Source organism: Meleagris gallopavo, chromosome 13 (assembly GCF_000146605.3).
Source record: "Meleagris gallopavo isolate NT-WF06-2002-E0010 breed Aviagen turkey brand Nicholas breeding stock chromosome 13, Turkey_5.1, whole genome shotgun sequence".
In the NCBI taxonomy this organism is placed as follows: Eukaryota; Metazoa; Chordata; class Aves; order Galliformes; family Phasianidae; genus Meleagris; species Meleagris gallopavo.
In genome coordinates this window covers 18,686,252-18,698,378 of record NC_015023.2, presented here as the reverse complement: position 1 = coordinate 18,698,378, position 12,127 = coordinate 18,686,252, and the positions used below count along the sequence as shown (strand labels likewise).

Below are 12,127 nucleotides of genomic sequence, written 5' to 3'. Positions count from 1 at the left end.
GACGTGAGCTCCGGAGGGAGGGATCGCGTTGCTGTCGTCCCCGTGCTGTCATCCATCCGTCCATCCATCCATCCCCATTGCCACGAGCCCCGAGCGAAGCGATGTAGCAGCCGCTGGGTGCAGGTAAAGAGCTGAGGGTGTAAAGCGGGGGGAAACGTGGTGAGACCCCAAGTGAGGGCAGGCCTTTGGTAGGGGCTTCATCCATCCTCTTCTATGGCTGCGTGCTCCGTCGTTGCCTCCTAAGCTCTGTAGGGTGGGCTCCTCCATTGGCACAACGCATGGGGCTCCTTCTAAAGGCTGCCGTGCGGGGCTGAGGGATAAAACTGGGGGGATAACGGTGGGGGGACAGCCAAGTTGAGAGCTGGGCTGCAGTCTGCTCGCAGCCTCTCCAGTCCTCGTGCTCTGCGGTGGATCCAACTGGCACGCACTGAGTGCGGGAGGTCTCAGCCCCGCTCTGAGCGTGGCAGCGTTTCACATTGCAGCACCTGGGGGGAGGAATAATGAGCCAAAGAGCCACGGCTTGCTTTTGTTACGCTGTGAGGGTTGGGACGTCCCAGCACAGGGGCCAGGAATGGGGCATGCGGAGTCAGCAAGGACACGGCTGGGTTAAACCCGGATAGAACAGAGTGTGTCTCTGCTGCCGGCGTAGGGACAAGGACATGGGAGCAGCTCTTGTCATTCCCAGCTCTGTCTAAGGCAGGAGGTTGGCGTGTGCTGAAAGACACTCCAGGAGGAGAGAGGTAGGTGAGGGAAGCCCAGCTTGGCGGGGTTGCTGTGTCCGATGGAGGTGAGCGTCCTGCTGTTTGCTCGGAGCTGGCGGGGGGGGGGGTGAATGGGGACAGGACCGACCAGTTCCCACGGAGCAAACAGGCCGTTCCCTGCAGTGCACGGAGCAATCCTTGGCAGGAGCGCAGCTTTGTGCCCGCTGTGCTTTTGTGCACCTTTGAGACACCCCGTGCAGAGCAATGCAAGCTGAGAGCAGAACGGACGGCTGCAGCGTGGGGCGATGCCAGGGCTGAGCAATGCACGGCCAGAAGGTTTCGTTCTGCCTTTCCCAGAGCAGCATCCCCATAGCAGGGAGATGGGCTGGGTCTCCTTGAGGGCTGCTGAGCCTGTGGGTGCCCACGGGGCAGAGAGCAGAGCAATGCACACTTGCAGCCCCAAGCATGTGGGGATTGCTGTGGTCCTGCGGCACAGCATGCAGTGATGGGGGGGCATGGCCAGGGGTGGGCAACAGCTTGGAACAGCTCAGAGGGGGTTGGGGCTGCCTGGGGGGGAGCACAGCCAGAACAGCACGGGTGAGAGGTCCTGAGCTTTGCACCTTGTTACAGCTGAGGTTAAGCTGAGGGCAGCACTGAGGTGGTTAAAGCCAGGGTTATGGTGCTGGGGGGGTTCTCTCTCCTCCATTCCCCCTCCTGTTCCCATTTCCAGAAGATGTAACCTCTCCTGGGCATTGCAGTGCTTCCTCTCCTCTCAGGAAAGCTCCTCCTTTTCCTTCCCCTCCAGAAAGCTCTCAGAGCTGAGAAGGCCATGCGACGTTCCCCCCACCCAGATATCCTATTGCCTGCTGGAAGAGGAGCAGTTCTCAGAGCTGGCTCTCCGTGCATGGCTCCAGCCAAGTCCTGGTTTGCAGCGTTCCCTGGCTGTCACCCCCAGCACTGATCTGTTGTTCGGCTGCCCGTAGGGAATATAGAAGCACTGGGTGATGCACGCTCAAGGGGATGCCCATGGCTGGCATGAGCTATCTGTGCAGCATCTAAAGCAGCTTTTGTGGCCTCTGCTCTATGACGATGCTTAACCACGAGCTGGCGAGCAGGAGGTTAAACCCTTTTTGGCCACCTGCAAGGAGAACGCATCTCCTCACGCTGCCTGCAGCCTTGGCCTGGGTTCTGCTGAGCTGGCAGATTCCCACTGCAAGTTTTGAGGTCTTACACCCCAAAGTCTTTCTCCTGGAGTGTCACTGTGTGTGCATGGATGATGACTCGATGGATGCTGGCACGCAGCCGGATGGCTGTGTTGTAGGGCAGGGCATATGGGACAGGGCCTGGGGACACCCCTCTGCCTGGTGATGCAGGGAAAGAGCAAGGCATAGCTGCAGGAGGAGCCCATGCTGCATAGCACTGCTGGCTGCAGGTCCATGGTGTGCATCCTGGCTTGCATCCAGCTCTGGCATAGCCTGGGATGCTTGGGGACAAACTGGGTTGGGATGGATGGGAGCCAGCTGGGAGCGTTCACTGGTCCCTCTGCACTGCAGCCTCTGGATGCTGAGCTGCCTGGTGATTCTGGAGGCTGCAGCAGTGTCCTTGGAGCTCTTCTCAGGACTTGGCTTCAAGTGCATGCATGGGGTTATGGTGCTGGTGCCAGGGAAGGGGATGCTTCACCAGAGATGAGACTTGGGAACGGTCACACGCAGCCCAGTGTCACCCATCAGGCTGGGAGATGGCAGATCCCAAGTGTGGCACACGGAGCTCATCTGGGCTAAGTGATGAGAAACCCTCTTGAAGGACAGAGAAAGCATGCCAGCTCTGCGTGGCTTTGATGCATTTGATGGGGAGCAGCCCGGTGTGCCCACCCTGTGCAACTGCTGATGGGCACCATGCGGGCACCGATGTCACCCTGTCCTTCCCCTGTCTTTCAGATGCCCCATGACAGCCTGTCCCCCAGCGCACGGCCCCACCTGCCATAGCCATCCCCTCCTCCCTGGTTCCTGATGGTGCAGTGAGGGACGGGCAGACCAGCACCCACCAGAACACCTCACCCCCTGCAGAGCCATGGAGGCCCCCCCAGATGTGCCCGTTGGGAACCTCATCGACTTCAGCACCGAAGCACCCACCCGTGCCCCCTCGGAGCCCTCTCCTCCGGCCGTCCCCAGTGACAACGGGCACCTGGAGGAGGTGACAGCAGAGGAGAGCGATGCCACCGAGTCGGCAGACAGCGAGAACGACATGGGTGAATCCCCCACACACTGGGGCCACCGCCGCTCCTCATCAGGTGAATCCTTCTCCTCCAACCACAGCACTGGGTCGGCCAGGGATGAGGCAGCGTCCGAGCGCCGGGACTTCGTGCGGCACTACGTGGAGAAGATCTTCACTGGGGGGTGAGCCTGAGAGTGATGGATGGCATCGGGGCTCACCCTGGGGCTCAGCGCCTATCTTGGCCGCTCAGCTCCTGCTCCAGCTGCTGCCTCTTCTCCCTTTTCCATCCCTCTTTCTAAGCAGTGGGAGATGGAGGATCCAAAAGGCATCCAAACTGATGCTCCTGCAGCATCCCCACGTATCCTCCCTGCATCCACCCAGCACCGCTCCACCCGGGATCCATAGGGGAAGCCTCAGCTTTAACGGTGTTTTATTTCCCAATTCCTCCATTGCAGAGAGGATCTGGAGCAGGAGGAGAAGGCGAGGTTTGGGGAGCTGTGCAGCGGTGAGGACGGGAAGGGCAGGGAGTGGTTCGCCAGATACGTGAGCGCACAGGTGAGTGCCTGCGCTGGGGATGGAGGGTTTGGATGGTAGATTGGGCATTGCTCCAGAGCAATGCTGTAGGACAGCGGGACGTGTGGGAAGGAAGCACAAAGGGCATCTCAGTGCAGTTACGCACCCGATGGCTGTGATGCTAAAGAGAATTCCCCAGTAACACAACCCCTGGGTTTGTGCCTGCAGCGCTGCAACTCCAAGTGTGTGTCAGAGCAGACCTTCTACCGCCTGATGCAGTCCTTTGCCCTGGTGCTCTTTGAGTAAGTGCTGGAGGGTTTGGTTTGTTGCAGCCACGAGCACAAAGCTGCTCTGTTGGGGTCCTCACTGAGCCCCCCCACCCCATCAGGTGTCACCAGATGGATGACTTCAGCCCCGCCAAGAACCTCATGACCATGTGTTTCACGTACTACTACATCGGTAAGGGGCACCTGCACCTTGTGCTGGGGGTGAGGTGCTCCGCATGCAGGTGTTGTGCGTGGAGAGGGTGATGGGAAGGCTCTGAGCTTGGTATTGTCCATGCTGACTGTATGGGGACGCTGATGGGTGGGCTTCTGAGCTGGGTTTAACTAGGCTGATTTCGACGCCAACCAGAAAAGAGCCTCCGTGGCCCCAGAGCCATGCAAACCTTGCTGGGTTGGGTTGTCCTTGCTTCTTGCTGGGGGTATGTGGTGATCTCCAGGTGTTCCCCAGCCCTGATCGATAACACCTCATTCCCTGTTGTTTGGAGGTCACACCCTCACGGCAGGCTGGATTTCCTGTCCAAAACCTACAAGAGTTGAGATTGCTCCTTGTCTTTGTAACACTGCTCAGAGCTGATCCCTGGAGCCACGGGGGGCTGAGCTCTTGGGGTGTCACCCACAGGGAAGACCCACGCGCTGCCCCTGGAGGCCAAGGAGAAGCCCACAGGCAGCATTGACTCGTACCTGAAGTCGGCCAACAGCTGGTTGGCAGAGAAGAAGGACATTGCAGAGCGGCTGCTGAAAAACACATCAGCCAAGACAGAGAATGTCAAAGGCTTCTTTGGGGGCCTGGAAACCAAGCTGAAGGGTCCTGTGGCCAAAAAGAGCGAGTGGGTACCTCTGTGTTGGGTGGGCAGGGAGGTCTGATGGTGCCAGGAGCCAACTGGGCTTGGGGATATAGGAGAGGTAGGGTTATGATGGCCATGGGAAGACAGCTCCTGGCCAGTCCCCGTGCTTTGTGCTTTGGGCATCTCATGACACAGGAGTCCTATGTCCCTTGGGGTGGAGATGCCTGGTTCCAGGAGATGCCGCCACTGCTCTGTGGTCTTCCGTGTGGGTCCAGCCCATGGGATGGGCACCAACATCTCCTGTCTGCCTTTCTGGCTCTAGGGATGGTGGCACAGAAGCAATGTTTCACATGGGATTTCCCTTGCCAAGGGGTCTGGGTGGTGGTGTTCTGGCTGTCACTGTGCTTCTTGGGAGCTAACACTGATTTCTGTGCCACAGCGAAGGCGAGGACAAACCAAAGGAGAAGCTGAAGAAGACGGGTGAGTGGAGCCAGCATTGCTGATTCAGGCATGGCAAATGCATCTGCGGGGAAGGAGCGTGGGGTGGAAACTGTTTGAGCTGTGGGATTGGGGGGAGCACAGGGAGGGCTGTGCTGTGTTTTCCTGAGCTCCCTGTACCCAAATGTCACCGTGTGTCCCCACAGTTTCCATGCAGAGCCCAGAGGAGGAGAAGAAAGGAGAGAAGATCTACCTGTACATGCACCTCAAGCAGCAGCCCATCTGGTAACGCCGGGCAAGCTGGCTCCTGCTGGGGTTTGCCCACTTGCCTACACACTGTGTGAGGCTGGGGGTGGGACGGGGGGTGGGCAGCATAGGATCCCCCTGGTGGAGGGGAGCACAAAGCCCTCATTTACCCCAGTTGGACCACATATGCCAGACCCATCGAGTCACCTCCCAGCCTGTGGGATGCAGGTGTGGGGGGCACAAAGGGGGAGGACCACCTCTGACCCACATCCCTGCCCCATAGGCACAACCTACGCTTCTGGAACGCCGCCTTCTTCGATGCTGTGCACTGCGAGCGCAGGAAGCGTTCCCCCACCACCAGGTAGGACCCTCCTCCCCTTCAATTCGGGGAGCAGAAAGGTTTCCCTGCTCATTTTGCATCGTCATCGGCACTCATGGGCAGCCAGGCCACCGTAACTGCGTTTGCTTTGATTAAGCCCCAAATTAGCAGCAGCAAATGTCTCGCAAGGACATGCGCCACCGGCAGCTGCTCTCTGCTCCGGGTGCCGTTCCCAATTACTCTGATGGCTGAGTCCGACTAACGAACGCTCCCAGCATCTCAGGGGGAGGGAAAACGGGGAGGGGGGGGAGGCGGGTGTCACTAAATTCCTCTTTTTCTCTCTCTTTTCCCTTTCTCTGCCTCTAACAACCTCCTCCCGTCCGTCCTTCTCCCCTCTCCCTCCATCCATCTCTCTTGCATGATCTGTCCCGTGCCACTTTTGTCGGTCTGCTGCCGCTCCAGAGGGAACGCTGGGGAGGAAGAGGAGAAGAGGTGTGTGTCTGTCTGCATCCCTCCCTCACATCACCTGCCAGGGGTCCCTTCAGCCCCAAACACTGCCTGGGGGGTCTCACGTGTGCATTTCTGCACCGGGGAGCAGCGGATGCATGAGATTTGTGCATCGCGCAGAGCTCCTGCAAATGAATGGGTTTCTCTCCCATTAATGCTGCTTTGCTGAAAGAACCCCAGCCTGCTGCAGCATGGTGCAGTGAGAATGGGATACCTGGCTGCTGGGGAATGGAGCTGTGTCCTGGGCAGGTTTTGGGGCATGAAGTGGGGCTGTCTGTGCAGAAAGCATCACTCTCTCCCGTCCTTCCTGCTTGCTGCTGCTGGTTGTTGCTGGAAAGAGCATTTGCAATTGGAAGATCTGCTCCTAGATTTTGTTGCGTCCCTATGCTGCCACCCCTACAAAGCAAGCTGCAGACAGTGGCTGTATTACAATTGCAAGTGAATCCTCCCAGCTGGAGGGAGCCCCAGGTGGGTCAGTGGTGCTGGGATCTGGGGGTGCTCCAAACTGCAGGAGCATGGCATGTCTGACTGGTGAGCAAACCCCTCCAGCTGAGGGTCTGACCAAGAGGTGAGGGCTCTTGGAGTCTTGGCCATAAATCATTCTCATGGGTAAGGATAACTTTGTTTTGCTCGGATGGAGCATCAGCCTGCAGCAGGAGGAAAGGAAGGAGGGAACCCTGCATCTGCCCCTGCTGAGCCCAAGGGTCTGGGCAGAGCTCAGTGATCCCACACTGAACACCCAGCCAGAAGCACAGCAAATTTGTCTTGAGTGCTTTGATGAGTGGGCTCCTTCCCATGGAGCTCTCATCCTTTTCGTGTTTCAGCTCTCTGGATCTGAGCTAAGCTCCCTGATCTCTGCCCAGCACCGCGTCCTGCTCGCCGTGCATCCCCGCTCTTCTCCTCTTCCTTCTCCTCCATATGGATATATCTCTTCTTCCTCTCCCTTTCTCCTCGCCTTTCCTCTCACCCTTGGCTGTGATCTCTCAGAAGGGGACTGGCTTCATCCTGGAGCTGCACTTTCCCTGGTGTGCATGCACTGAGCTCCCGGCACCACCCCAGCACTGTGCACCACTGCACAGTGACACTTCAGTCCTGCCCAGCGTGACTTTATTCCCAAAGTCCCACGAGTGGGATATGTGTCACCACCTAGAGCTGGTTGCAGAGCTCTCAAGCTTTAAGCCCCATCCTGTGAAGGCTGTGCATTGGTCACATTGCTGGTGAATGGGGTCGGGGGAACTGGGGCATCCTTGAGTGCAGTGCTGTGATTTGGGGATGTGGCTGTGCTGTGGGGTTGGGGAGGGGAATGAGAGCCCTCATGCACAGCTGGGGGCTCTGGGATCTGCAGGCCCCTGTGCAGCAGGCAGGGAAATGCCTGAAGGTGGGGATGGGCACAGCCCTATTGGGATGGGCATCCCCAAGAGCTGCAAGCTTCTTCCCCCTTGCCATAAGGAGGGCTCCGAAGGTCAGGTGTGAAATCAAAGCTGTTTTTCGGTGGTAGAAGACTTTTTCCCAGGATATCTCTTGCTGGGGGGGATTGGTGATGCCAGGTGGGCTCGTGCCTTGCAGGGAGAAGTGGTGCCACATGACACAGGAGGAGCGGGACGACAGCCTGCGCTTCAATGAGAACATCACCTTCGGGCAGCTGGGGTGAGCAAGGCGCGCTGGAATCTCGTGTGCCATGCTTGGGATGTCCCCTCTGCTGGGGAAATGGGCAAAGCATCCCCAGTGCTTCTCCCTGGGACTTGCTTCTGCCCTTTCGCTTGCAAATCCCAGCCTGCAGCATCCCAGTGTGGGGCCCACACTTGAGCATCACCTGCCACAGAGGGCAGTGGGAAGGAAGAGGAGGGTGGGGAGGAGGAAGGGCCATTTGGCCCTGCCCTCACCAAAAGCCCCTCTGTCCTTCCTCAGCACCTTCATCCACAACATGTTGGCGTTTGGCCTCACCAAGAAGCTCTGCAGCGACTTCCTCAAGAAGCAGGCGACCATCGGCAATTTGGATGAAGGTGGGGCTGGGGAGGGGGGATGTGATGCACAGCACCCCCACTGGGATGCTTTGGCACGACCCAAGCGTCGCTTTCCCTCTCCCCTTGTAGAGCAATACAAGCTGCTCAGCGACCACATTGAGCAGATGGCCACCGAGTAGCGGCACAGCGAGATGGCAACCAGAGTAGGTGGGGAGGGCAACCTGCCCCCAGAACAAAGCTGGGCTGCTCGAAACCACCCAAACACACACGTGTGGAGCTGCCATACACCCGCATGACCATCCGCCAGACTTCAGAGCTGCGCCGTGGGCAGCCTGTAGAAATAGGAGCCAACAGCCCCAATCCCTTGCCGGAGCCTCCTGTGTGTATTTCCAGAGCAGAGAGACCCAGCAGCGTGTTTTGTCACTTAAACAAACAAACAAAACCAAAAAAAAAAAAAAGGCAAGAAAAAAGCAAGCTGAAAAAATAGGAGTGGTTGCTGCTCCCACTCTGCCTGCATCACTGCAGCCCCAGCTATGCAGCCAAGCAGGTTCTGATGCGGGTCCCGATGCGCTCCTTGGCACGGCAGCTGCAGGACATTGGGACATCGCTGTCCCCAAAGTGGAGGTTTCCATGGGAACGCGTTCCTCGTGCAGCTTTCCCCGTGTATCCCATAAGAGAAATAGCAGAGCAGGTCCCCGAGGCAGGGCTCCTCCCAGCCCTGCTGCCAGACAGCTGTTTGCTTGGGGGGGCCGCTGCCGGTTTGCACTTTGTGTGTGATTGATGGAGAGGAGCTCTCTCCTCATTCCTGCTGCATTTATCTCCTATTCCCCACCCCTCCCTTCCCTAAACCTAAAGAATATATTATTTGCATGTGTATTTTTCTAAAAAATAAATAAACAAAACACTCTCCCTACGACCCCCCCCCCTCTTCCCCATGTCCATTGCGCTCGTGGTTCATCCATCTCAGGATCTGAGATGTTTCAGAGCTGGATGTTTCATGGGGTGTGGGGGGGGGAGGGTTAGGACCCCACATCCATGTAGTTTCTTTGTGGCCACGCTGTGTCCCTGCCCTGCAGCACTACCTGGAGGGCACGCAGCCTATAGGAACATTCATGGGGGGCTCCTTCAGGCCCAATGCCTACAGAAATGGGATACATGAATGGATGAATTCAGTCCTTGGGTCACCACCTGTGCTGAGATGTCTTATCTGGGCTTCTCCTTGGGAAAACATGGGTGTGGGCTGATTAGCTCCAGAAAAGCAGAGGGCATGGCATGACCTGTGACAGCTGCTCCTGCTCAGTGATAAACCCCCGATGGTGAGAAGTGTGGGGCTGGGGCAGTGCAGGTGCCCCATGGCACCTCCAGGCTGCTGTGTGCATAATGGGGTTGAGACCTACATGGGATGGAGACCTTATAGGACCGTTAATGAGCGTGGCAAGGGGCAGCTGCTGGGGTTGGTTCCTGGGTAGGAGGGGCAATGCCTTAAACTGGAGTGTGAGCAGCTGTGATAGAAGTGTGTGGAGGAGAGCCTGGTGCAGGTAAGGGTAACGTTGGGGTGCTCTGAGCGTGGTGAACAGCCCTATCCCCACCTCCCTTCCTCCAGGGATAAGAGAGTGTTTGTTCCCCAGGCCCTGAGGATTTTATTGTGTCTGTCAGAGCTGCTCAAAGCTCTCCCTGTTGTCACAGCATCCGGGAGCAATATCCCTTTCTAACAAAAGGAGTTAGTGATGGAGGTGTGGTTACAACTGATCCTAAGCCCTCCTTTGCTCCTCTGTCGCTACCTTTTCAGATCAGCCAACAACAGCCATAATTTGTTGGTGAGAGGGAGGGGAGCCCATGCAGTCAGTGGGTGGCTGCGACTGCTGGAGGACCAACTTTTGGTGGCGGGGGGCAGGAGATGCTCTGAGCTGGGCGTAGGGCCACGCACCAAAATGCAACGGGCTGCACGTCCTGCCACAACAGGGCTGCCTGGCCCCTGGGGGGTTGCTGGGCTCCCCTTGGGATGCTGGTGGGTATCGCAATAGCTCTAAAGGGGCAGCAAGCCAATGTCGCACCCGGAGGGAGGCAGATCGGACCTGTGCGCAATAGAACTCGGTTTCGCGGCCCCACCGTGTGTCTGCAGAGCGAAATGCAGCTCTGGCTGCTGCTGCCCGCTGTCGTGCACGGGGAAATCCAGGCAGAGGCGCTCCCGTTTGTTCCTCCCTTAGGACAGCGTGCACAGGTCGGGCTGGTGCAGCCCTGGAGCTGCGGTGCGCCTCGACCCTCCGTGCATCATCGCAGACCGCACTGATAGAGGATTATGGATGTGTCCTTGTGCTGTCCCTGTCAGCATCCCTCTGCAGACACGGCTTCTGAAGGCTGAAGTTCACCATAGGCCCTTCTGGGGAGAGTTTGCATTCAAAACTGGAAAACTCTCATACAGGAAAATGACCTCTTTTAAGATGTATGTATTGTATATTATTTTTTCCTTTCGGGAGCACAAATGTCCCGGTCTGCCTCGCAGGGATACTGCAGGGAACCATCGCTCCTGCTTTGGGATGGCTGGGAGATGAGCTGGAGCCACTGCATGCACAGACAGAGCCCTGGACAGTGAGAGAACACATCTGTCCTTCATGGCCACATCCCAGATGTGAGTCACATCCTTTTGCTCTGCTCTCCCAACCCAAACTGTTGTGTTCAGGCAAGGTCGCTGCCGGGGATGCTTTCCAGCTCGCTTTCAGCAGGGTTTCACCATGCCCATCACTCCTGGCTCCCCGGAGGCTGATGGGCTCAGCTGTGAGCAGAGCAGGACATGCTCTGCGGGGGCTGGATCAGCTGGAAAATCCCTGTCTGCTCCTTCCAGGGCTGTGTGCTGCTCCCCCCAGCAGACAGCACTGGGAGTTGGCTGTGCACGGTGCTCAGCACAGAGGATGTGGGGATGCACTCGGGTGAACTGGTGGCTTTGTTCCTGTGGTCAGACATAGCAGTGCTTCTACTGCACACTGCCACCAGGATTGGGAGCCCATGGGGTTGTTCTTGCCCTTCTAGCAGTGCACAGTCTCCGCAGGGAGAAGGGTGAGATGTAGGATCTCATGCTGTGTCTGCACCAGGGCATCTTCTCCATCCTCTGCCCCAAAAATACCAACAAAACAACAACTCTTCATCCCCCAGGGACTGGGTGTAAGTGAGGGCTGTGGCATAGAGCAGAAGAGGGCTGCTGGTGGGGCAGGCAGCCAGCAACCACTGCTTCACTGAAGAAGGGGAAAGGGGAGATGGTTTGCACGTGGCTGTCGGCACCCATCCCCTCCTGTGCCCACTGAAGGCTGCCAGCCTTGGTGGAGGAGATGCTCCAGGGGCTCTGCACTCAAGGATGTTCAGCTGTGAGCAGGGGGTCGAATTGCCTGGGGTGGCACTGTGCCTCTTTGTGGCGTTTTCTCCTTGTTTTCCTCCCTCCCTGTCTGCTGGCAGCGATAGCAGCAAAAACACCCCAAGTGATGCCTGCATGGTGCGGCTGCGCAGGGCAGCGATGTGACGCACGGAGCAGAGGAGCAGGAGGTGACAGCTTCCCTGCAGGCAGCTGCAAATGTCCTCATCCCAGCACGTCCCCACCTCTGCTCCCAGCAGGGATGCCAGCTCCCAGCCCCGGGAGGGCTGAGAGGGGGTGGTCTGGCAGTGATGGATAGGAGGGGGGTGCAGGAGGCTTGGCTCTAGGTGTGTTTACCCCCCACTTCACCTCCTGGCTCCGACTCTCATTTCAATCAAAAGCATCCTGCATTTCCCCCCTCCCCTCCATGTGCATTTTCAGCCTGTGCTAAAACAGCCCTGTTTTTCTGGCTGGTTACTCGTGCTCGCCCAGGTGGAAAGCTCGCTCATGCAGCAGGAGCAAAGCATTTAACAGAGCTCAGTGCTTTCCTTCCTGCCCTTCTCTTGCAGCTGCAAGGGAAAACCAGAAGCTCTCGACCTCTGCTGCTCTGAAGCTCTCATTTCCCAGCGGGGCACGAAAGCCTCTGCTCAGAGCACAGAACCACGTGTCCTCGTGCTGCAGGAGTTGGGGACAGCCTGTCCCAGCCTGGTGGCACCCACTGCCTGCGGGAACAGCCTGTGCCACCGAGAACACAAAGCGCTTTGCGCAGAGTGGCTGCAAAACGTTCCCCCCCCCTCCCCCCCTTTCCCATGT

The 12,127-nt window shown here is 57.9% G+C and overlaps 1 protein-coding gene across 3 annotated transcripts; it reads left to right on the top strand.

Annotated features, from left to right (window-relative positions):
- The first annotated feature begins 6 nt into the window (after positions 1–6).
- Positions 7–8,429, top strand: KIAA0513 (KIAA0513 ortholog). 3 transcript variants are annotated; one of them, XM_019619882.1, is made up of 14 exons: positions 7–123; positions 650–740; positions 2,639–3,097; positions 3,371–3,470; positions 3,657–3,730; positions 3,817–3,887; positions 4,332–4,539; positions 4,937–4,977; positions 5,142–5,220; positions 5,465–5,542; positions 5,963–5,992; positions 7,574–7,654; positions 7,916–8,010; positions 8,101–8,429. In XM_019619882.1, exons 3-14 carry the CDS (start codon positions 2,772–2,774, stop codon positions 8,148–8,150), a joined length of 1,233 nt encoding a protein of 410 aa, XP_019475427.1. In that variant the 5' UTR covers positions 7–123; positions 650–740; positions 2,639–2,771; the 3' UTR covers positions 8,151–8,429. The 3 variants fall into 3 exon arrangements, with proteins under 3 accessions (XP_019475427.1, XP_010716511.1, XP_010716512.1); XM_010718209.2 differs by lacking the exon at positions 650–740; XM_010718210.2 differs by lacking the exons at positions 650–740; positions 5,963–5,992.
- The last annotated feature ends 3,698 nt before the right edge of the window (positions 8,430–12,127 follow it).

Excerpts from the sequence above, each read along its gene's own strand:
- KIAA0513 (XM_010718209.2), top strand. The coding sequence starts at position 2,772 with ATGGAGGCCCCCCCAGATGTGCCCGTTGGGAACCTCATCGACTTCAGC. Across the intron at positions 3,731-3,816 it reads TTTGCCCTGGTGCTCTTTGA|GTGTCACCAGATGGATGACT; the intron begins GTAAGTGCTGGA and ends CCACCCCATCAG. Across the intron at positions 3,888-4,331 it reads TTTCACGTACTACTACATCG|GGAAGACCCACGCGCTGCCC; the intron begins GTAAGGGGCACC and ends TGTCACCCACAG.